The following is a 24,217-nucleotide window of genomic DNA, read 5'->3' on the forward strand; positions in this document are numbered from 1 at the left end:
AGGAGCGAGCGTAGCCTCCGCGGTCAACGCGCTTTTATTCCGAGGGGCTCCAGATACAGATCACCCCAGCCCTGCATCCGCCCGGAAGGCGTCCCCCTACTCCCATGGGGCACCTCGATACCTACTGCCCTGCCCTGACTCACTTCTCAGCACCCATCTTACGGCAGTCGGCCCTGGCCTCAGACCCCTGGGTTCAAATCTCAGGCCCTCCTCCTACTCACTGTGAGACCTTGGGCAAGTCCCTTAGCTCGGGAGCCTTATTCAACCTCATTAACATGGGGGTAATTTAACTACCTAGCTAGACCGTTGCAAAGGGCTCAATTCACTAATTCTCAATGTTGGCAGTGCATCACATTGCAAACTCCCTGCCTCTGCTCCAGAGCTGATCAGAATCAATGAGGGTGGGGCCTGAAAATACTAAATCCAAATTTCCGAGAAGCACAGGGTCTAGCATATTACCCCCTATCTCTCCATCTGGGGTTACTGTCACTCTCAGGAAGAAATAATCACCCGTTATTTCTTCAACCAGGAAAAGAGATGTCCAGGGCACAGCTTGGGGCCCCAGAAAGTAACCATGGAGGTCAAGATAATAAACCCATCAGTGTCCAGGGCATGGCCTGGCACACATCCGAGGTTTTCAAGGGCCATGAAGTGCCATGGAAAGCATCCTGGCCTGAGGGTTAGGAGAGCTGGGTCTCAGGCTCAACTTTAGCCTGAATTCGGTGAGTCATCTTAGACAAATCTGGTGAGCTCTGAGGGCTGGGGTAAGGTTGAGAAACTGTAGGCTCCTCAGGGTGGGTGGTGCTCAGAGAAGATGGGGCCCCTGAGTCCTCAGACTGGGAGTCTTCATCGGGTTCAGCATCCTCCCCAGGCCCAAGCCCTGCCAGCCTCTTGCTGGCCTCCCATAGCCGATGGGCTGCCCGGTCATCTCGGGCAGCTGGAGGCACCTCTTCCACATGGCAGTTGGCAAAATATCTCCCACTGAGGGGCTCGATGCCCTCTTGTAGAGCACAATACAGGGGTGTCTGGGCACCCCCTCTTGGTGCCCGGAGCACCAGCCAAGCCAATGGGCGCAAAAGTGGGCGCAGCCATCCAGGAACATGGCGCAGGAACAGCTCCGAGTTCACAGGCCCTGTAGGCAGGAAGAAAGAAAGGAGTTGGGCTAGGCGCAGTGGTGTGCATTTATAGTCACAGCTACTCCGGAGGTGGAGCAGGAGGATCGCTTGAGCCCAGGAGTTTGAGACCAGCCTGGGCAACATAGTGAAGCTCTGTCTCTTTAAAAAAAAAAAAAAAAAAAAAGAACAGAGCTAGAAGAATAGGGACAGAATCTGGTTTCAAGGGAACCAGGATAGTATTTACCAGGCATTCGGGACTTCTGCGAGGTGACTTCACTCATTTCCTGCATGAAGCCTCTTCCCTTCCATCCAAACTGCTTGTTCACCTCACATCCCAGATTTTGCTCATGCTGTGTCCCATGCCTGAAACAATTCTCAGTCTCTCTCCATCTTTTCTTCTAGCTCAAGTCCTGTTCCTTGTTTAACCAACATTTATTAAGTACTTGCAGTACACCAGCCACTATTTTGGACATTAGGGATATGGAGTGTAATAGAGGCTTAATAAAGGCTAATTGTGATCATCGCTATTATAATTACTAATGAGCTTTAGGCAGTGACTATCTAAAATGCAGTATGGTAATATGAATACGGCAGATCTTGTTATCCTGGTATAACCTCTTGCATAAGACAAAGTGTGCCTCTGGATCCCCAATTATCTCTCAGAGTAAAAGTCAGAATGCTTATAGTGAACCTCCCTCCAAACCCTATAGGACCCAGTGCCTCTCTGTGACCTCACCTCTTGCCACTCTCCCCCTTCACTCTGTTCCAGCCACATTAGCCCTTCTCAAGCACACCAGGCCTTAGGGCCTCTGCACTTACTTTTTTCTGTTTTGGAGACAGAGTCTTGCTCTGTCACCCAGGCTGGAGTGCAGTGGCGAGATCTCAGCTTACTGCAACATCCACCTCCAGGTTCAGGCGATTCTCCTGCCTCAGCCTCCTGAATAGCTGGGACTACAGGTGCCAGACACCATGTCTAGCTAATTTTTGTATTTGTAGTAGAGACAGGGTTTTCTTTTTTCTTTTTTTTTCTTTTTTTGAGACGGAGTCTTGCTCTGTCCCCCAGGCTGGAGTGCAGTGGCGGTATCACAGCTCACTGCAACCTCCACTTCCTGGATTAAAGTGATTCTCCTGCCTCAGCTTCCTGAGTAGCTGGGATTACAGGCACACGCTACCACGCCTGGCTAATTTTTGTATTTTTAGTAGAGACATGGTTTCACCATGTTGGTCAGGCTGGTCTTGAACTCCTGACCTTGTGATCGCCTGCCTCAGCCTCCCAAAATGCTGGGATTACAGGCGTGAGCCACCACACCTGGCCTAGAGATGCGGTTTCACCATATTGCCCAGGTTGGTCTCAAACTCCTGACCTCAAGTGATCTACCAGCCTCGGCCTCCCAAAGTGCTGGGATTATAGGCATGAGCCACCGCTTCCGGCCCCTTTGCACTTATTATTTGCACTGTTCTCTCTTTTTCTGGGCATCTCCCCAGTGAGCCATGTATCTTTCAGGCTTCTGTTCAAATGTCACCTTTATAGATATGTCTTCCTTGACTGCCACACCATATTCCCATTCCATTTGCCCCTCGCCCTGTTTCCTCTTTCCTCAGAGAACTCTTATCACCACCCCTCATTGTATATATTTGTTGGCTCTCTCCGTCTCCTCCAAACTAGAATGGAAACTCTGAGGGCAGGGTCTTTGTTTTGTTCACTGCTATATCCCCAGCACTGCAAATAATGCCTCATACAGAGTAGGTACTCGGTAAATGCTTCTTAGATGAATGAAAAATTATTAGCTATCATCATCATCATTATCAGTTCAGTCAGTGCAGATGGCTCCTGGGGGTGGGAATCCAGGTCTTATTCATGGCCATACACCCCCCAGGGCTCAGCACCCAGGCTTGTGCTGTGAGAGGAAGAACCTAAACCAGGAGAGCCTGGTTCCAAGATCAGCAAGGAACAGGTCTCTCCTTGGACTATGCTTCCTTCCTGCTCTGAGATTCTGTGACTCAATGAGGGATTGGGGGTGGGGAGGTGGTAGTGGTGTGAGGGGCACAGGATAGGGCATGGAAAGGAGAGGGGAATCGGAAGCCGAAGAACCAGACCTCACCTGGGTGCGCTGCATAGCAGGTGATGCCAGTGCCCTCAAGCTGGTTGGCAAGCTCCCGGGCAAACAGTACATTAGCCAGCTTAGTGTCAGCATATGCCCGCAGCTCCTGCCGCCAGCCCACCACTGGGCGGTCCAGACGTTTGAAGTCGAGACGTCCCCGACAGTGGGCAGCTGAGGCTACCACCACCACGCGGCTAGGGGCACATGCCTTCAGGCAAGGCAGCAGCAGATGTGTCAGCAGAAAGGGACCAATGTGGTTCACCCGAAGCAGCAGGTTAAACGCCTCCCGGGTCCGGCCACAGGAACTGATCCCTGGGGCAGAGGCTAGATGTAAGTGGCTGCTCCAGAAGGAGCTCTGCAGCCTTGGCATCCCTATCTATGAGATGGGAGTAGGGGGCATCCTTCCCATGTGTCCACTGGCCCCAGCAGGGCTTCCGCTGGAGGGGGCAGCTGCCCCTGGCCACCCGCCACCCCCCACCCCACAGGGACTGCTGCCCCTCACCGGCATTGTGGATGAGGATGTCCAACCGTGGCTCAGAGCTCAGGAAGGCAGTGGCAAAGGCCCGCACCGAGGCCAGATTGGCCAAGTCCAAGGCCATGAAGATGACCTCATTGTTCCCACTCTCCTGTGGAGCGGCAAGGGCTGGGCTTGTCACCAGGCATCTTTCTCCTCTTCCCTCTCTCCCCAGGAACCAAATTCTGAGAGTTCATCTCCTACTGTTTAATAAAATCTGCCCCTACGTCTTAAGAGTTTACTAGATAAGTGTGTGGATTCAAATCCTGACTTTGCCTTTTACTAGAGTGTGACCTTGGGCAAGATACTTAATCTCTTTGGGCCTCAGTTCTCTCACTGCATAAAGGGAATAATAATAACAGTACCAATCTCACCCAGCTGTTGTGAGAATGAAAGGAGTTAACATGTGTAAAATACACTCCAGCAGCACTGGGTAGGTACTTGCTATTATTATCACCTCCTTTCCCCATTACCATTTACCCAAAATCTGTAACAGACTTCTCACTGGTCTCCTCTCGCCCGCTCTTGCCCCTCCACTCCAAGCACCACGCAGCCACAAAGGGGTTCCTTCCAAAGGCTGTTCTGACAGTCCGGAGCCTACTGAGGGCCGTTTATGGTCTCCAGTGGTCTGTGCTGCCCAATCTATAAAATCCAAGCTTCTCAATAGGCTCTAGAAGGTCCTCTAGCCCCCTCATTTGCCCATCTTCCTCATACTTTGTGCTTCAGCCTCATTAAATCTTTTTCTCAGTTTTTCAGATCAGTCCAGCTCTCTTGCTTACTGAGGGCCTTTGCTTATGCTGTGCCCTCTGCTGTTCCCTTTCCTACTAATCATTAACCCAACTTCTACTGATGCTTAAACGTCTCAGAACTGCAATTACGGCCTTCAGGAAGCCCCTCCCCCACTCGGCTCTGGTGCGCCTTCCTCGGGTGACCCCGGCGCTCCGTGCACTCCCTCTTCGCGCTCAGCCGCCCGCGCCGCACTCTCCTCCCCGGACCCGGATCCTCCGCAGCCCCTTTGCTGGCTTCTCTGTGTCCCGGCGGGTTCTCGGCTCACGGTCCCACGCGCCCCCGCTGCCTCTCACCTGGCGGAGGTCGAAGGCAGCCGCCTCCCCGCGCTCCCGGCTGCGGCAGGCCAGCACCACGCGCGCTCCCCGGCGCGCCAGCTCCAGCGCCGTCATCTTCCCGATGCCGCTGTTAGCGCCTGCGGACCGCAGGCGCGAGCCGAGCTGAGCTGAGCTGAGCCTGGCGGGCTGCTGCTACCGCCGGCCCGGCCTCCCCTCCGCGCGCCCCGCCAGCTCGCACTCACCCGCCTCCGCACTCACCAGTGACCACGGCCGTGCGACCCCGCAGGTTGCCGATGCCGCCGCACGGCGGGGCCTTCACCAGGTTGTAGTAGACAAGCACGTAAGCGCCCAGCAGCAACCCCGTGCCCAGCAGCAGCGCCTCCATGCCGGCCGCGCCTCCCGGCTCCCGCCCAGGCCCCGCGCCGGCCTGGATCGCCGCCAGGCGGCTGCCGATCCGCCCCGCACAGGCCTGGAACGGCGCCGGGGCGCGTCAGCCTCCGAAGGCGGAGGCTGGTAGGAGGCTGGGCAGGGGTGTGTGTGCGTGCGGGTGCTCGCCGGCCCTGCGAGCGCCCCCTAGGCGTGCGTCGGTGTCCTGGGGGCGTGTGCCTCCGTGGACACCTTTGAGGTGCGTGTGTGCACTTGGGCCCTGGGAGCGCCCCCTAGGTGTGTGCCTGTGTGAACACCTGGGTGTCAGTGTCCACGGACACCCTGGGAGTGCATGCTAGGTATGTGCATGCATCTACAACGCTTGTATGTGAATGACCTCCGGGTGTGTATGTGCCCATGGTCCCTAGGATCACCCTTCGGGTTGTGTGCGTGCCTCTCGATCCTGTGAGACCATGTAAGCACCTTGTAGGTGTTTGTGTGCATTCCGTCAGAGTCCCTCCAGGTATGTGCCTGCATCTGTAGTCTCTGCCAATGCATGTGCTTGAATATCTCCATATGTTTACTCGAGGTGTATGTAGCACGGTCCCTCCCGTCTGAAGTCAGGTGAGTCAGGTGTGTACATGAATATACGTGTGTCTTTGAGTCTAGTCCTAGATGCTTTTCCCTCTAGGAACAAATCCTTTTCTTTCTTCCCTTCCTTCCTTTTTTTTTTTTTTTTTTTTTGAGAGGGAGTCTCCCTCTGTTGCCCAGGCTGGAATGCAATGGTGCCCTCTCGGCTCACTGCAACCTCTGCCTACCGGGTTCAAGTGATTCTCCTGCCTCAGCCTTCTGAGTAGCTGGGATTACGGGTCCCTGCCACCACACCCGGCTAATTTTTGTATTTTTAGTAGAGAGGGGTTTTTGCCATGTTGGCCAGGCTGGTCTCGAACTCCTGACCTCAGGTGATCCGCCTGCCTCAGCAGCCTCACAAGGTGCTGGGATTATAGGCGTGAGCCACCATGTCCAGCTGTCTTTTTTTTTTTTTTTTTTTGGTGACGGAGTTTTGCTCTTGTTGCCCAGGCTGGAATGCAGTGGCAGGATCTCGGCTCACTGCAACCTCCGCCTCCTGGGTTCAAGCAATTCTTCTGCCTCGGACTCTAGGGTAGCTAGGATTACAGGTGTGTGACACCACACCTGGCTAATTTTTGTATTTTAGTGGAGATGGGTTTTCACTGTGTTGGCCAGGTTGGTCTCAAACTCCTGAACTTGTGACCCACCTGCCTCAGCCTCCCAAAGTGCTGGGATTACAGGTGTCAGCCTCCGCACTGGGCCAAATCCTTCAATTTTTTATCTTCACATCCAGCCCCCAGCTTCTAGGATTCTTCCCTGTTCTCCCCACACAGGCTAGAGGGGATACTGTTCAAGGTGGCACAGGCAGTTAAGGGGTGTCAGAATTCACTCCTTCATTCCCGCTCTGTATCTCCCTACCTCAGCCCCACTAGTGCCTTCCATGGCTGAAAGGAAGCCGGAAGAGATAGACAGTAAAATCTATTATTGCCTTTCAGGAGGAAATTTGACTTTGGAATGGTTCTCACGGGTGACAGAGACAGGCAGAGAAGCTCCATCACTCAGTTACAAGTGACCATGATGGCAAGAAGGGTGGGGCCAGCTAGGAACGAATGCGTAAGGGCATTCCAGGGCAGAAGGCCGTTGCCTGAGAAATTCAGTACAACCTGGAACCTGATATTTGGTACTTATGCTGTGCCCAGCAGTGTAGTTAGATTTGGAAATTCTGAGCGGAAGATATTCAAGTTTCTGTCCTTAGGGAGTTCAAAAAGCCCATCAGGACACCGGGAGCAGAGTGATGAAGCCTAGATGGGCAGATGAAAGTCAGGGACAGACCTCAGATTCCAGGGCCAGTTTCCATTGTAGATGCTGTGGGATGAGGCTGGGGATAGAAAATTCATTCTTTATCCCTAAGGCAAAATCCTGACACACAAGCAGATGCACCTACACAAACAGTTCTGGAATATACACAGAGGTGCTCTCCATCTGAGGAGGCTGTCCTCAGGAAAACTTCCTGCAGAGTTTTTCACTAAGATCTGGGAGGAAAGCATGAAATTTGGTTTAATGAAGGTTCCCGGGACTTGAGAATTAAGGTAATGCAGCAGACTCATTTTCTGATGAGGAATAGCAGTTGTAGAGAAGCATGACTGCAGATTACATGACTAGAAGTGACATGTCAAGACTGGATTCCACTATCAGTCAGGGTTCTCTGAAGAAACAGCCCCCGCAGCCAGCAGACGCACCCATGTCCTTCCATTGTCCTCCATCCACCCTGGCTCACTTTTCTCCAACACTTCCCCTCCCAAACTTCCCTATGGGAATGAGACCTGTTCAAAAGGCCCCCCACCTGCTAGACCCAGATCTAAAAGAGGGTCTCCTCTGAGGGTGATGACAGGTAGGACAGACAGTCAGAAAACATAATTTGAAGTATTTTTGTTTTTTATATACAGAATACAGGAAAGTTTCTGTAAAGTCTAAAACATTACAATTACTATGTACATTGGTACTGGTTGTGGGGGTGGGAGGAGAGGAGGGAACCAGGGGCAGGAAGAAGAGGAGAGAAGTGGCGAGAGAACAAAAAAAGGAGACAGAACAGGTTTACGACAAAAACATTTTTGCTACAATAGACAATTTGAGAAAACGCTCTACCACATGTAGTACTGTACACGGTTTTTAAAAACATTGAAAAAATGTCATCACTAGATGTATTTACACAAAATCCAAATACACTTTTCCTTATTTGAAATAAAACAGATGGACAGCCAGAAAAAGAATTCATTTCTCATTTGTCCATAATACACAGTAGCTACCTGTAGTGCAACTGCTGCAGAAAGGGAAAATAACGTGGAGGGTGGGAACCATGGAAGGAAGGTGGGTAGCGATCTTTATATTAAATAAAACAATGATATTGTATAGATTTTGCTGTATGAAAACTGTATTTTTTCTTTTAATATAAAACTATTGTCACTGCCACAAAATAGAACAAGTTTCTGATTATTTTACAACGGCGGGCGAGGGGGAGGGAGTAGTAGATGGGTGGGGAAGGGTTTTGTGTTGGAGGAAGTGTCCAGACCATGGGTCTTTCCCTCCCTGCCCACGCTGTTCCTCAGCTCGGGTTTGCCGCTTTCCCATGAAATGTTGAGTACAAATATATGTGCAAATGCCCCCTAGAACTTGAGGAAAGAAAAAGGATTTTTAAAAAACAGTCAAAAGGTTTTCTTCATTTCATGCAAAGATTGTAGTTGAAGCGTTTCTGGTAGAGTATAGAAAACACCCGGGCTTGGTTTGTGTACATTTTTGCATTGCAGGAGTCTTGGGTGGGTGTACAGGCCAGTAGCGGGGTAGCTGCCAGTCCTAGGGAACGGAGTTGGAGCGCAGCACAGGGCCCTGGTGGGGCTTGAGAGAGAGCTTCTCGGCCAAGACCCCATCCTGCAGCAGGCTGGCATCGCCTTTGGGCTGTTTGGTCGCAAACTCAGTGATGCTGAAGACAAACTGCAGGCAGCCCAGCTTGATGTAGCTGCCATGGTGCAGTAAGGCCGTGCCCTCCCAGCCGGCCCCACTGCCCCCAATCAAGCTTGAGCTGCTGGCTTTGCAATTGCAGGGTCTCCGCTGCGGCCCTTGGGCCTGGGAACTCATCATGGCTGCCTCCTCACTTGGCTCTTCATCCTGTTTCTGGTGCCGGCGGCGCCCTGGGAAAAAGGGGGATGGTCACAGAAGAGGAACAGTGAGCAGCCAACCCATGTGGGCTGTTTGCCAAGGTTGGGCTCCTGCATCTCCCCATTCCAACTGCTGCATGACTACGGATGAAGGATGCTCAGAAAGGGTTGGTGGAGTCTGAAATCCCCACAGGTGTGTACACACATGGGGGTACTCAGCACTTGCTTCTCTGTGGCCTGCCCTGGGCCCATGAGGAAGTAGAGCTTGGCCAATAGGACTAAGAAGGCAAGAGACAGACCATGGGCAGCAAGTCAGAACCACCCTGACTGCGGCCTCAGCTTTGTGGCCACAGACCTCTGCTCCAACTTACTGATGACACTCTGCACTTTGGCAACAATACTGCTTGGGGGTGTTGGCGGGGTCTTCTCCGAGAAGTCACATGAATACAGCACATTGTCCACCGTTGTCCCATGCTCACTGTAGTTTAACAGCTCATAATGTTTGGTATTCTGAGGAGGAGGAGGGGAGATAAGATGTGTGGTTGGCTGTGTGGGGCCTGGGGCTAGGGGGAGAGGACATATGGAGAAGGCCGTGCTGCTCTACCTAGGGAGCCCTTACTTGCCTCCCCAGTCATGGCCCCTGTCCTTTCAGAAGGGGGCTGCAGATACCTCCTCAGGGAAGCCTTCCTTCCGTTGTCCCACACCCCTTACTCTCCCAATCCTCCTTCACTCTGCCTTCTCAGCACCGCTCCTCTTGGTGTGATACTCACTGGCCCATGATGATAATGAAATTCACAGGGACACATCCACAGGGCTTGGCTTCCTTCTATGCTGGTCCCCTCCCCTGCTTTAGGGTAGGCTCCCTCTGCTGTGCCTGTGACTAACCTCAGGAAAAATGGTAGCCCTGCTCCTGTGAAGCAGGTACCCCTGGTAGGATGCTGTTTTACATCAAGACTGTCCTCCTCCAGGAATGACAGGGAGGGAAGAAAAGGAGAGGACTCCCAATCCCTCTTCCCTCCCCTCAGGGCACTGAACAAAAACCTACTGCTTGGGAGAGGCCTTAGGTTGGGAAAGCTCCCTCCCACCGCATCTCCAGCCCTCACCTCATCGTAGAATATGCAGGCATGTTTCCCGGACACGTAGTTACAGTGACCATAGTTTGTAAGGCACACATCCATGTCAGCTCCTGCAAGATGGCAGGAGTAGAGGAAAAGGAAGGCAGAGAACAGATTGTAAGGTGCATGTGTCGGGGAGGTGAGACAGGGAGCGAGTTAGCTTCTGGGTTGGCACTAGCAGAGACTTCAAGGGTGAGTAGCTCAGGGCCCTCCCCTTTTATTTTTGAACAAAAACTGATGTCTTTTCCAAGCTCCTGATAAAGAACAGCTGTCCCTGCCAGCTGATCTGCTTTAGAACATGTGGCTGCTACCCAGAAGGGAACAGTGAGCTACTGAAGAGGATGGGATATTTCTATGAAAATACAACAAGAGGGTGCAGAGCCTAGAAAATCGTATCACCTTAAAGAAAGGGAAGTTTCTAGGGTAAGGACTAATCTGTCTGTCCTTCTGTACCAGATATAGAACTATCTGTCTCTAGGACTTCTAGGGAAAACAAAACAAAACAAAAAACAGATACAGGGCTAACTGAAGATTGGGTATGTGTGAGCCTATCACTCTTTCAAAGACCACCAGGGACAAAGCATCTGCCTTCTCCTTGGGTTCTTCCCCGCAGTGTTTAAAGTGCCTCCCTGGGCAGTAGTCAGAGCTGACTTTCATCTCTGCTGATGCAACACTGGGCAAAGACAAAGCAAAAGGGCCTGAACAAGGGAAGACAAGGAACTGATCGTCTCTTTTATTTTTGAGACAGGGTCTCACTCTGTTGCCCGGGCTGGAGTGCAGTGGCATGAATAGGATCACTGCCTTGACCTCCCAGGCTCAGGTGATCTTCCCACCTCAGCCTCCCAAGTAGCTGGGACTATAGGCATGTGCCCAGCTAATTTTTTTGTATTTGTTTTTGGTAGAGATGGGGTTTCACCATATTGCCCAGGCTGGTCTCGAAGTCCTGGGCTCAAGTGTTCCTCCTGCCTCGTCCTCCCAAAATGCTGGGATTATAGGCGTGAGCCACTGTGACCGGCTGATTGTCTCTATTCTTAATTTCTCTTGTCTAGCTATCCACTGGTTTAAAGCAGTCAACTCTGGAAAGGGCTTCCCTCACCCCTTTCTAACTTCTGTGGGTAAGGGTATCAGTCTTTAGGGCTGAACAGATTCAGTGTCTCTCCCAGCTTCCTGGCTGGCTCACCTGTCCCGATGTAGAGGGTTCGATAGCACATGTTCACAGCTCCTCCCAACCCTAAGAGGGGGTAGAACACAGCTCGGGCCTGTACCTCCTTTCTTTGCACTACAAGACAAACATAGGAATAGGATCATTCAGAAACTCAGATCCTGTGATCCAAACATAAACCAACAAAATCTGGACTTTTGGCTCATGGCCTGGAGAAAATCCCGCTGGATGACTCATCTTTCCAAACTCACATCCAACACTGAGCTGCTGCAGGGTAGACTTTCTCTCCCCACCCACAGCATTTCCAACACAGGGTGCAGAGGACCATCTTTGAAGATAGTCAGAGAAGTCAGAGATGACAGTACTCTGTAAGTTCCTGGGCTCCTGGTTGGCTAATCTGGGATATTCCAGCTGGTACTACAGGGAGAACATGGAAAAACAGACCGCATGGACCAGTGTTTCTCAAACTTTAATGTGCATATGAATCGCCTACATATCTTGTTGAAATGCAGATTCTGATTCAATAGGTCTGAGGAGGGGCCTTAGCTCTGCATTTCTTTTGCTGTTTTCTTTAAAAATAGGCAAAAAACCAATGCACTGAGCTCTGCATTTCTAACAAGCTCTCAGGGGCTGCTGATGCTGCTGGTCTGGGAACCACACTTTGAAGCAGCAAGGCTTTTAATGGCCAGTGCTCAGACATACCTGAAACAGAGTTAACCACTTGGGGAAAATTTCCAGAAGGCTGGCCTACGGTTATTCTATTTCTCACCTTGAACTTGAAAAGTTCCTTCTTGGGAAGCCATTCTTTTAAAAATTTTATTTATTTATTATTTATTTAGAGACAGGGTCTCACCCTGTCACCCAGGCTGGAGTGCAGTGGTGCAATCATAGCTCACTGCAGCCTTGACCTCCCAGGCTCAAGCGATTCTCCCACCTTAGCCTTCCAAGCAGCTGGGACTACAGGTGTATGCCACCATGCCTGGTTAAGTTTAAAATTATTTGTAGAGATAGGGTCTCACTGTGTTGCCCAGGCTGGTCTCCAACTCCTGGGCTCAAGTGATCCTCCCGCCTCAGCCTCCCAAAGTGCTGGGATTACAGGTGTGAGCCACTGCACTCAGTCGGAAAGCCCTTCTAATTCAAATATTTGAAAGCAAGTAAGCAGAAAGTACACTACATATACCCAAAGGTACTGGTAGCTGCTTTGCTGTGTCTCAAAGTGGACTTATATATGAAAGAAAGTTACAGCAGACTTCCCCAAGTCTGATAAGAAAGCTGTGGTTGCCATCTTGTTCCTGCTCTCTTCAGAAAAAAACCATGGTGCTTTATTAAGCCCATGAAAAGCACACAAGAAGATTTGAATACTGGAAGCTCAGATTCTCCATGGAGGCAAGGTGACCATTCGCACACGCAGAGGGGAGATCTGATGATGTGGTGACAGGTGTGTACATGCGCACCTTCTGTGTGGTGCCCTCCAGAAGCCAGCTGATGTGTCCCGACACTGCCCGGTGAAGGTTGGACCCGGGAGGGGAAAAGCTGATGTATTCTCTGCAAGGCCAGAAACTTGATCAGCTTCTCGTCCAGCATATTTATCTCGATTTCTATTAGCCAAAGAGAAAGATTAAAAAGCTGTTGAGATGGAAGTGGAATGTGGAAGCAAATCAGGGTCACAGAGCAAATAGTTCGGCATTTCTAAAATCCAGTCAAGTAACTTTTACTCAAACAGCATTGAGTACAGAGCATACAAGGATCTGCAGCTGGGCATTTCACTTGCTATTTGCAGTGAGATGGGTCCCAATGCAGCCTGTGCAGCTGCCTCCTGTAGTTGGGTGAATTGATTTTAATAGTGCTCCTAGAACGGCAGAGTGGAATAAACCACTTGCCTGTCTGTGGGGGAGGGCCTGGATGTCTGATATTGAGACTTGAATTTTCTACCCACCTTGTGTTCACAGAGATCAAGATCTGTCCCTGTTCTCCTGGACTTTAGGGGTTTCCCACAGATGAGGTCCCTCCTTTGGGAGTGAGGATCCTAGTTTTATTCTGCAAATCCAGGTGATCTGCCTAAAGTGATTTTGTTTTTGTCTCACTGGTTCAGCTTGGCTCTGTCCTCCCTCCATCTTTGATTATGTGTATATGCACATGTAGAAGGCAGAGCTAAAGAAGGAGCTTTCTTTTTCACCCTACCCCCCTATCCAAAAGGATACTCCTCATTCCCATCTCCCCCTAGGCCTCTGGGATCAGGTGCTCCTTCCCTCCCTTTCTGAAATGAGCTGAATGCTGTATAGGAATAGCACCTTCAACATAGCAACCAATGGAACAGCAGCAGCTCATTCACTCACCTCCATTGACATCCATAAATGCTCGAAGTGAGTTGGTGAGGTCCACCATGGCAGTAGAGTTGGCTGGGAAAGAGGGTACGGTTAAAGCGCTTCCTATGGATAACGTGCCGGGGCTGACCTTGCCATCTGGGGACGGAGCAGGAAGACTGTTACTTACGTCGCCTGAGGGAAACCCACCGGTCCAATCCCCCACTGCTGAGACAGGTCTGGATTTCGGACCCAAGGTGATGTTCCCTTCTTGATTCTCAACCCATAGGCTCTGGAACTCCTAGAGCTAAAAACGTGTGGTGAGGAAGGGCAGATGGAATGACAAAGCACCCGGGCACGCAGGAGTCTCCAGAGCACTGGGAATCATTGAAATCCACTGCTCTGGGGAAAGTGGTGGGGCAGCTTCATTCTTTGGGCCATGACCACCTCCCTGCTGCCTCTACTTTTAAATAAGTGGTGCCTGCCCTTATAATTCCTGCCTACTGAAATATGACTCACAGCATGGAAAATCTACCCACACTGGTATTAAGCGATAAACAGAGACAGGAAAACAGCCTGGGAGTGGGGCCATCCTGGGACCAGGGGCCCCCATGCAGAGAAATCACAGTCACCTGGTTACCGAGACTCCCAGCTGACTAGGAGGCCAGCTTCAGTTCAGACGGGAGAGACCACAGGGGGTTCCAGCAGCATCTGAAACCTGGTTCAGATGCCGGGGTCAGCAACCTCAAGGTACTGAGTGCTGTCTGGGGACAGCTGAGAGAGCAGGTCCACAGTAGGCCAAGTACAGACCTAAAGGACCGCCCTTTGGCATGTGGCCCGAGGGCAAACTTCTGGGCTAGACCAACCCCTGTGGGCATCCCACTCTACAGCTCCTCTGAAAGACAGTGCTGCTGTCTATCCCTGCTTCCTGACACGGAAGTCCATCAGATGAACTCTGAGAATATGCATCAAGCATTAATCCATTCTTTTGTGCGGATCTAACAATACTGAGGCCATCACGCAGAACCTCAGGCTGATCACACTAATTCCAGAGAGCACCCTGCCTTCTTTTAAGGTGACAGAACAAAACAGGCAGGAGCCTAGGCCTGGAAGGTGTGGGATGGAATCAGGAGACCTGGGCTGTGGTTCCAATCCTGCCACTGACTCCGTAGGTCAATTTAAGGAAATCACTGAAGCTTTCAGAGTCTAAGCAGTCCCATCTATAAACGGGACAAGTTAACATGTGCTTCCTCTTCTATTACGGAAATGGGAGTAAGACAAACAATATAGAGGCCAAAGTCCTCTGAAGTATTCACAGGGATATAAGTGCTTTTGGAATCTTGTCTTATTTGCCAGAAAGAGCATAAAATTATTCCAAATCACCCCAAGGCTGAGCAGCACTCACCTGACGATGGCGCTGGTGAGCTGAATCGTTGGTTGGCTCCTGTGGCCAAGATACCATCTCCTGCTGCTTGGGGGGGAGTGAGCACCCGGGTGGCATTTGGGGGTGAGCCCAGTGGCCTTGAATCTGTCAACGGAGGTCCTATCTGTGATTGGACAGTCTTTCTTTGCAAAGTGCTGGTGTTCTCGATGCTGGCACAAGAGCTGGGAATGGAAGGGGGCAGGCTTGGGACAGGAACCAAACTCCTCTGGGGGCAAGAGCTGGGGTCAGTGGCATTCTCTGTCTTCACAATGATGCCGACGGTGTGGTTCTGAAGGCCCCCAGCCGCTGGTGGCGTGAGGGGCCGGGGCCAGCCTTGCCGGTGTGAGAGGCCTGGTAGGGGGGTGTTAGCGCCTGGAAGTCGCCGGGGGTCCGTGGAATCAGTAGGGCTGCTGTAGAGGTGTGGGCCATTAGCTTTCACCTCTGTGTTCACTGGCCCATTGGCAGTCCCACAAGGGGTTTTCTTGGATTTTTCTGCACAAGAACTGCAGCCGATGTCCTCTAGGGCTGGGGGCTGGTGGGGTGGAGAGCAGCTCAAGGAATTCTGGGTGCTAATCCCTGAGGGGCAGGACAAGGGGTAGTGGGAAGGTGTAGGTGTCTTGTCAGCTGTTTGCAAGGAGGTGGTGATTGAGCCGTCAGTCACAATAACAGGCTTAATATCAGCCTTCTCTGTCTGTTCAGAGTCCCAATGCGAAGGCATCTGCTTAGCAGATAAATGTTTCAATATGCTGCACTGGAGCGCAACAACACTACAGAGCCACTGCAATGGAAGGAGAGGAGAGGAGACGGGGGTGAGAGGTCTGAGAGGTGCTGGTCCTTCCTGCCACAGTGGTTAGGGCTGCAGCAGAGCTGACAAGCAGTTTCCAAGGTCCCATTGCAAATGCTCACAAAAAGTGTGCTTGACTCCTCACAGAATTCCATTTCCATTCCCAAGCAAGACTTGTGGGTACCCTCAGCAGGAAACACACCCTCTGGCCAACAGAGCTTGGGATCTGCATTTTGACTCTGCCTTTAAGGCTTACTTGTGACCAATATTCAGCAAGTACCCCGAGCACCTGTGGTATGTCCAGCACTATCACCTAACCTCTCTATGGGTCTACTCATCTCTTTCTACAGTATAGATTTGACCATCTCACAGTGCACTGGGGTAACAACGGAGAGAAGTAGACCAGTTGCCTTTGTAGATCTCTTACTTGCCTTTGGGATTTGAGTCAGAGGTTCCCCCTGGATTACTCAACTCTTGAGGGGTTAGGATGAGGGTGGGTGGGGACTGGAATAAGAATGACACTGAGGCTACTTCCGATAACAGCTGTGGTGACATGGAAGGAAGATTGGGTTTGGAATCCCAGCCCTGCCTTCACTCACCTCTTGCTGCTCTGCTTGGGTGGCTAAGTGCTCAGAGTTCAAAAGGTGCATCTGTGATTCCTCAGGGATCCCATTGCAGATCAGCTCCCCATCCCGAATGGCCGCGGGTGCAATGAGAGGGGGTGGAAACTGGTACTGAGATTTTATAGCATCGGGAACCTGTTCAGGATAGATAGGAGGAGGAAGGAGAGGGAGATAGTTCCAACATGTCCAGTTGATTCTGCCCTGGTATGCTGTTCTGTCTGTGGTGCTGGTGCTCAAGGGACCATCCACTCTGGGGTCCGCTGAGGAAAAGGAAGCTCAGAAATGGAAATAGCAGGTGGGGCCTCCACTTTTCTTCATCAAGGTCTAAGGCCTGCAGAACACAGAAACCACTGCGAGCTGTCTTCTGCTTCAGCCTGAAAGGTGTAAGACTGGCACTGGACAGGACTTCAGAGTGGTACTCTGGGTTCTTATTGCTCAGTGTCAAGTTTGGGAGTGGGTGAGCAGTCACTGAGACAGAAACATGCTTGACATGAGGCCTGGCTCATGATAAGCACTCAATCAATGTTAGTTTCCTTCATCCATTCATTCATGACTCATGAAACAACTACAGACGTTTTTGTGCAACAAAAACAGAAGACACACTCTGAATCACACCATGTAAGAATGAAAGAGCCACACAAACAAAGAGTCATTCATACATTCAACCAACATTTATTGAGCACCTCCCGTGTCTAGGCACTCTTCCAAGTTCTAGAGATCCAGAGATGAATAAAACTTAAGACTTGCCCTCAAGAAGCTCACAGTCTAGTGGGGAGATAAACACAGAAATATTATAACACAAGGTAATGGGTTCTAGAATAGAAACATGTCTAAGGTGCTATTAAAAACATAAAGAGTGCTTATTTTAGTTTGGGGGACAGGAATTTAGGATTAGGGATGATTTTATAGGAAGTCAGTATTTGAGTTGACACTTGGAAGTTGAGAACGATCTTCCAGGCAGATAAAGGAAAAATAAGGGAGGGGGAGAAGCATGTAAGGCATAGAGATGTGATAGCACTTTGTGGATTTGGAAAACATCCAGAGAACCAACAGATTTGGTGACAAAATCCTTACGGTAGACAAGGGAAGAAGAACTGAAAATGGTTCCCAGAATTTGGTCTGAGGGACTGAGTAGTGATCATTGTTATTTACTTTAACAGGAGACACAGGAGGCAGAGCAGATGTGGAGGCAGAAGACTTTTGGTCTTAGGGAGGTTCATCCTGAGATATCTGTGGGATGGGCAAGCAGATATGAGTCTGGATATAAGGAGAAAGGCATGGAATATGGAGTTGAGAGTCATCACCAAGGGCTGGTGATGGCCTTAGCTGGTGCCATGGGCTTTCTGAGATCACCCAGGAATGAGAGGAAGAGGAATGGAACAGTGGACTAGTCTAAGGCTACCCCTGGGGAAGAGTGAAGGGCTAAGTGGAAGAGAAATTCACAACCAAGATACAAAGTTCTCAGCAGATTTTTCCTGAATTGCTAGAATCAAGCAGGAGAGAGCTGGGGTTCTTCACCAATGTTCTATGGTGCTACAGTCCTCATTTCATTCTCAAACCGTCCAAGTACAAAATGCTTTGCAGGTAACTCATGCCCTTTGAGTTTCCTCACTCGAGAAACACTTAAAAAGCGGGGAGGGGCACCATACAACGACAGGATTTTTATCAAGTTCTCCTGGACTGTTCACTTCAGCAGCCATGTTCTCTGACAAATCTATATGGTGAATTACACAGTCTGGATTACTTTTAGATCTGTTTCACTAAGATGAGGCATACTACTTTTAATATCATCCATCACCAAAATATTTGAATCTAGTTTTGGAAAATCTATGTCTCCACTGACGTGTAAATATTTGCCCAGTTAAGTTTTACAGTTTTCAACAGTTAGCATCTTGTTAGGACTGATACCCAATGAAGGTAATGGCAGCGGTGTGACTGATTTTTTTTTTTTTTTTTTAGACAGAGTTTCACTCTTGTTGTCCAGGCTGGAGTGCAATGGCGTGATCTCGGCTCACTGCAACCTCCACCTCCCAGGTTCTAATGATTCTCCTGCCTCAGTCTCCCGAGTAGCTGGGATTACAGGCACCTGCCACAACGCCTGGCTAATGTTTTGTATTTTTAGTAGAGATGGGGTTTCACCATGCTGGTCAGGTTGGTTTCGAACTCCTGATCTCAGGTGATCCACCCGCCTCGGCCTCCCAAAGTGCTGGGATTACAGGCGTGAGCCACCGCGGGTGTTGATTTTAAAGTGTGGCTGCCACCAAGTGGTCATACTTGAGAAGTGCTGGTTTCTGTTAGCACATAAGACTGTGGGATCATTTCAAAAGAGAAAAACAAGTTTATATATGGGTAGATAGTGTTGGGCCCTCTAGGTTAACTGAATGAGGGGACTGAATGGTTTAAAAACATCCTCACTACCACCAAATGCTTTTCAAGGGAAATTTTTCTGTCAGTCTCTGTAAACACACTTTGGTCAATGTCAAGTGCATATAAATGTTAGGTATTATTACAGCTATGCTACAATTTGGAGTACTGGTGATATATTAACAGCAGCCTGGAAAAACAGATTTAACTTTTCTTTAGATATTTTCCACTTAAGTTTCTGAGCTGGGATTAGCTCTTCACCTTCCACATGGCTCTTTCTGCTTAATCACCCCCACCTTTACCTTGCCTTGTGGACAGAGACCATCCAACAGAAACAGAATGAGTGTTAGGTGAGGGTGGCGTAACAACAGAGCACATTTGGGTTTGGTGGGATGGGCTGAAGAGTGCTTATCCTTTGGAAAACTAGACACTGGTAGACTTCGAAGGCTAACTTGAGGTTTGGCCCTCATAATCCTGACCATCATCCCCAAGTATTAAAATGAAGGTCACACTCATTACTCACTAGACACCACAAACACATCTCTGGGGCTTCAGTTTCCCTGCCTGTAAAACCGGGACAGTGATCCTCTGTCTAACCCATGATGGCAGGCAGACCACCATCTTGCCTGTCCCTGATTGTGACTCACCTTCAAGCTTCTTCTTTTGACTGACTGGAGCACACGCCGGTTAGGGGGGTGCTTCTTGTGGATTCGGTTCAGGAAGTCCACTTTGACAACATGCTGTGAAATGGTGTCCTGGAAACGATCAAACACCTGGCACCGATTGCTCAGTGTCATATTCTTCTGGTTCAGCTAGGGACAAAGCAGACACAACCCTGTGGTGAGCCTCAAAAGGCACCTCCTGTCCCAGTTAACCCCATTCCCTGTGTTTAAAAACTAGAAGCCCTTGGCCACATGGGTTCCCTCAATTAGAGACCAGGATGTCGGCACTCTTGTCAGAGAGCAAGGGAACATGGACGAGACTTCCTACTCAGCCCTGCCCAGTCCAGTGGAAGAAAGCCAGTATGTTCCTGCTCCCTAGAGAGCCTTAAGGAAGGCAGGAGAAATCAAGCAAGAAGTGCCCTTCCAAATTCAGCCTCTGACAGTCTTCTGTTCCAGCTCAGAGAAGCCTTTGCAGGGTCCTCTAATAGCAGCACAGGTTTCAGAGGAAACATATGCTTTGACCTTTAAGAGACCCAGACTCCCTTCCCAGCAAGGGCCTCTCTCACAGGAAAAGCAGGACTGTGTTCTACATAGGAGCTTGGCTGACAACTGGGTCAGAACCAGAACTCTGTGTGCTCTGCTCTATTCCTACTCCACGGTACCAAGGAGCGTAAGTTAACCCATCTTGGTATCAGTCTTCCTCTACTGGAAAGGAAAACCCTGGATTGCTCTTAGAGGCCAAAGGGAGAAAAGAAAGAAGAGTTTCTGCAATAATATACAGAAGGCATACCGAAATTATGCCACTTTTCCTCTTCTACATCTGGGCCCCTACATTTTCATTCAAAAGAAAGGACCTGTTGTGGCAGCTTCCTAATTCATAAATCAGGAAATACCTTTAAGTGGCTAGTAAAAATGTAACCAACTAAGAAGTTGTCAACTGCTAGAAAGCTGCTCTTTAAGTTTCATATTTGGGTAAACTGCTTATGGTCATTTTTTTTTCTGGTTCATCAGGAAGCAAAACAAGACTAGGAGAGATACAAGGAAGCAAAACAAGACTAGATTTTCCTCCAGAAAAATTTTTGAGTAGCATGAGTCAAAAGAACACAAAGTAACTCTTCTCTTCCACGTGTGCAAATCTTTAACCGAGGTTCCTCTCACTGTAAGGTCAGCAGCACATTGCCATGAAGGCCAACGGTCATTCCATGGTTATCATCATTTGACAGACAATGTCTTAAGCAGTAGCCCTGTTAATCTGGAAGGTTGCTCTTATGAGGGAGCTCCTCCTCCTCAAATCCTCTCCCATTCAATCTTGTGAGTGACTGTTCTAACTGCCTATAAAAAGATGTCCTAAACTTCTTTTGGAGATAGCAAGTGACAGCTCTGTTCTAGCCTCAGTCTGGAAAATAAACCCAAGACTCTTGGAAGATAAAGCAATAGGAACCTTCACACCATTATTCATTCAACAGCTTATTTACTGAACTTCATTTGGTGCCTGGGACACACATACCCCAGACAGCCAACGATTTATTTCCTTAAGGTTGGATCTAATATACTCCCCTTTTAGGGCTGTAACATCAACTGCTTAATTCTCTATAGGAGAAGTCACTTACAAACAGCAAAGCACTAGTGAGTAAAGTCTGTGTGGGTAGCCGAAACAAAACATTGTGAGAAAAAGCATAGCTGAAATATGTCAAATATTTGGTAAATATGTGGTAAACTTGGCACCAAGCTGACCTTAATATGCTTTCTACTAATCAGTCCACGCTCCAGCTATGCCTGTTGATGACTGAATGGACACTGCTGTGCTTACCACTACATGTTCGATGTGATTTGGACACATCCATCTGCCCAGGGGCATGGCAGTGAGCGGCGGCTCGAGGCAGTCCATGTGAAACAGGAGAGGGCAATAGTCACACTGGATGAGAGGAGCCATGCGGCAACTCCTGCAAAAAAGAGATGTAGGCCATTTCTGTGGCAAGAAAAGGAAAATTCAAACTAACTCTTGACCTATGGAACAGCCTCCCCTTCTTAATCCTAACATTCTCCCACATCTTCTTCCAGTGATTCAGTTACACTCATGATTAGAAAGATGGATGGGGCTGGCACGATGGCTCATGCCTGTAATCCCCGCACTTTGGGAGGCCGAGGTGGACGGATCGCCTGAGGTCAGGAGATCAAGACTAGCCTGACCAACACGGGAAACCCTGTCTCTACTAAAAATACAAAAAATTAGCCGGGCGTGGTAGTGGGCGCCTGTAATCCCAGCTACTCGGGAGACTGAGGCAGGAGAATCGCTTGAACCCAGGAGGCCAGAGGTTGCATGCAGCAAGCCAAGATGGCACCACTGCGCTCCAGCCTGGGTTACAAAGCGAAACTCTATCTTTAAAAAAAAAAAAAAAAAAAAAAAAACCAGATGGATGGATTTGGGGGCTCCCATTAGGTTCTCCATTATTCTCTTTTCTAAGAATAATGTGTCTTGTGGGAAAGTGAATGTTTAGTTGGAGTACAGCTAAAGTGGCTGTCAGAGCAGGGATGATCAATGTTCAGTACTCACTAGGGGAAAACAGTGAACTCTGCTCTGATCTCCCTACTTCTTAAAAGAGAGAGGCTACTTCATTAAAAAATCACTAGCAACCTTTCTGGAGTCTTAACTATAGCAAGAAAATATTTATCTTCTGTATGAAGCACTCAGCAGAACTGACAATTAGAGGTGTGCTGGAAAGATGATTTTGTAATGTATTCATGTAAGCAGGGTTCAAGGGAGGAGGACTAAGCAAATGACAACTACAGTTTGTAACTACAATACTTCTGGGGTCCCCAAGATGCACTGGAGCCACAGTTTGTCCTGGCTCAGAGTTCTGCCACTCTACTATCTAGTTCCCTTTCCCTATAGCTTTTGCTGTGAAATACTTCTTTTTGATAGTTACATTCTCTTACTGCTCTGCTCTGACCATAATACAGTACTTCTAACACACCTAAGCCAACAAGTCCAGCTTCAGTAACTGAAACAGCTGGTTTCTGTCAAAGAGATCCTATTTGAAGGAAACCTGTGTCCCAGACACTACAACTGGGGCAGCCCTAGGGGCTTTTGGAAGTTATCCAGTCCAATATACACTATCACAGATCCTTATACTACTTTTAAACTTATCTTAAGTGATTCAAGTTAATGTTTAGTTTAAGTCCAACTCCTCTCGTTCTAGTGTCTAAACACAGTTTTTTTTAGATGGAGTCTTGCTCTGTCACCAGGCTAGAGTGCAGTGGCGTGCAACCTCAGCTCACTGCAACCTCCGCCTCCCGGGTTCAAGTGATTCTCCTGCCTCAGCCTCTGGAGTAGCTGGGACTACAGGCGCATGCCACCACGCCGAGCTAATTTTTGTATTTTTAGTAAAGATGGAATTTCACCACGTTGGCCAGGATGGTTTTCATCTCCTGACCTCGTGATCTGCCCGCCTCGGCCTCCCAAAGTGCTGGGATTACAGGCGTAAACCACCACGCCAGGCCATTGTTTTTGTTTTTAAAATACAGGGTCTTGCTCTGTTGTCCAGGCTGGAGTGCAGTGGCATGATCACAGTTTAGCCTCCAGGGCTAATCTGCTTAAGCCTCCTGAGTAGCTGGGACTACAGGTGCATATCACCATATCTGGCTCATTAAAAAATTTTTTTTTTTGTAGAGACACGGTTTCACTGTGTTGCCCAGGCTGGTCTCAAGCTCCCAGGTTCAAACAATCTGACTGCCTTGGCCTCCCAAATTGCTGAGATTACAGGCATGAGCCACCGTGCTCAGCCTCAACACAGTTCACAGTACTCTTATACTGTGATTCTTCAGAAAATATGTTGTTAACACATAGACATTAATGGCTCTCATCAGTCCATTAGTCAGTCTCTGTTTACTCATACCATCAGAATATGGGCTGTTCCCATTTAACATACCTGGTCTGGAAGAGGTGATGACAGAAAAAGTATCATTTGCTAAACATGAGAAAGAGCCCCTCAGTATGAAAGAAAATACCTGTTACACGTGAAGCAGACTTTGACCGGTAAGGGAACGAGACCATTGTGATCTAATTCATGCTGTGTCTTCTTAACATTTTTCCCTGTTGTTTCCTCCTTTCTTCTCCTCTTGCTAGAACCTAGAAAAGAAAGTGATGGTGCTGAGCTATCCCTGGCTTCCGAGTTCCTAGCCTGCAATATGGAAACAACATAAGGGAAAAAACAGATCTTAAGCATGTGCCATGACCTAGGCATGGATTTCTCTCTAAGGCCCCTGGGGTTGATTTTAAGTTAGAAAAAAGAATGAGAAAGGAAGAAAAAAAAGAGACTAATACATAAGTCAGAATCAGAAGTCATCTGTTCTATGGCAGAAACACATCTAACTGTTTTGCAAACATAAAATGGTCAGAAATGCTAGATTAGATACTGGCAACCTAAGAAATGTAAATGTCCAAGTCATGTAGTCAACAAGGACTATTCTGTGGAGTTGGCCTGCAACTTTGAACTACTGGGCTCAAGCAACCTTCCTCCCTTAGCCTCTATATTAGCCAGGACTACAAGTGTGGGCCACCAAACTCAGCTAACTTTTTTATTTTTATTTTTTGAGAGACAGGGTCTCATCATGTTGCTCAGACTGGTCTCCAATTCCTGGCCTCAAGTGATCTTCCTGTCTCGATCTCTCAAAGTACCAAGATTACAGGTGTGAGCCACCACACTTGGCCCACCCACATTTTCATAAAAATCAGAGAAGCTTTGATTCCATATGCATTCTTCTTAAGTCTACCAATTTCACTTTCTCTGGGAGGAAAAAGTAAGACGTAGAAGCTTTACGGTATCAAGAAGCCAGGACTTAAAAAAAAAAAGAAAAAAGAATGGAGGACAATTTGGCAATATCTATCAAAACTATAA

The 24,217-nt window shown here is 49.0% G+C and overlaps 2 protein-coding genes and 1 long non-coding RNA gene across 5 annotated transcripts in view; 1 reads left to right on the plus strand and 2 right to left on the minus strand.

Annotated features, from left to right (window-relative positions):
* Positions 1-24,217, plus strand: part of LOC126938774 (uncharacterized) — a 55,411-nt gene that overhangs the window by 7,006 nt on the left and 24,188 nt on the right. The gene's annotated exons all lie outside the window — the stretch shown is intronic.
* DHRS13 (dehydrogenase/reductase 13) lies at positions 20-5,328 on the minus strand. Its single transcript, XM_050763346.1, has 5 exons — positions 5,054-5,328; positions 4,814-4,932; positions 3,720-3,843; positions 3,218-3,529; positions 20-1,132 (listed from the first exon to the last, which is right to left on the minus strand). The coding sequence occupies exons 1-5, from the start codon at positions 5,178-5,180 to the stop codon at positions 681-683; spliced, it is 1,134 nt and encodes a 377-aa protein (XP_050619303.1). The 5' UTR covers positions 5,181-5,328; the 3' UTR covers positions 20-680.
* PHF12 (PHD finger protein 12) overlaps positions 7,649-24,217 on the minus strand; it is a 47,528-nt gene continuing 30,959 nt past the window's right edge. For all 3 annotated transcript variants that reach the window (XM_050763304.1, XM_050763303.1, XM_050763305.1), the window contains 11 exons: positions 23,328-23,448; positions 21,130-21,262; positions 19,305-19,469; positions 16,270-16,428; positions 14,869-15,664; positions 13,497-13,622; positions 12,615-12,758; positions 11,179-11,277; positions 9,987-10,069; positions 9,255-9,393; positions 7,649-8,916 (listed from right to left, as the gene is read on the minus strand). In XM_050763304.1, the coding sequence (XP_050619261.1) occupies positions 8,582-8,916; positions 9,255-9,393; positions 9,987-10,069; positions 11,179-11,277; positions 12,615-12,758; positions 13,497-13,622; positions 14,869-15,664; positions 16,270-16,428; positions 19,305-19,469; positions 21,130-21,262; positions 23,328-23,448 (2,300 nt within the window). In that variant the 3' untranslated portion in view covers positions 7,649-8,581. The remainder of the gene's footprint in view (positions 8,917-9,254; positions 9,394-9,986; positions 10,070-11,178; positions 11,278-12,614; positions 12,759-13,496; positions 13,623-14,868; positions 15,665-16,269; positions 16,429-19,304; positions 19,470-21,129; positions 21,263-23,327; positions 23,449-24,217) is intronic.

The sequence above is a fragment of the Macaca thibetana genome, chromosome 16 (genome assembly GCF_024542745.1).
Source record: "Macaca thibetana thibetana isolate TM-01 chromosome 16, ASM2454274v1, whole genome shotgun sequence".
Taxonomy (NCBI): Eukaryota; Metazoa; Chordata; class Mammalia; order Primates; family Cercopithecidae; genus Macaca; species Macaca thibetana.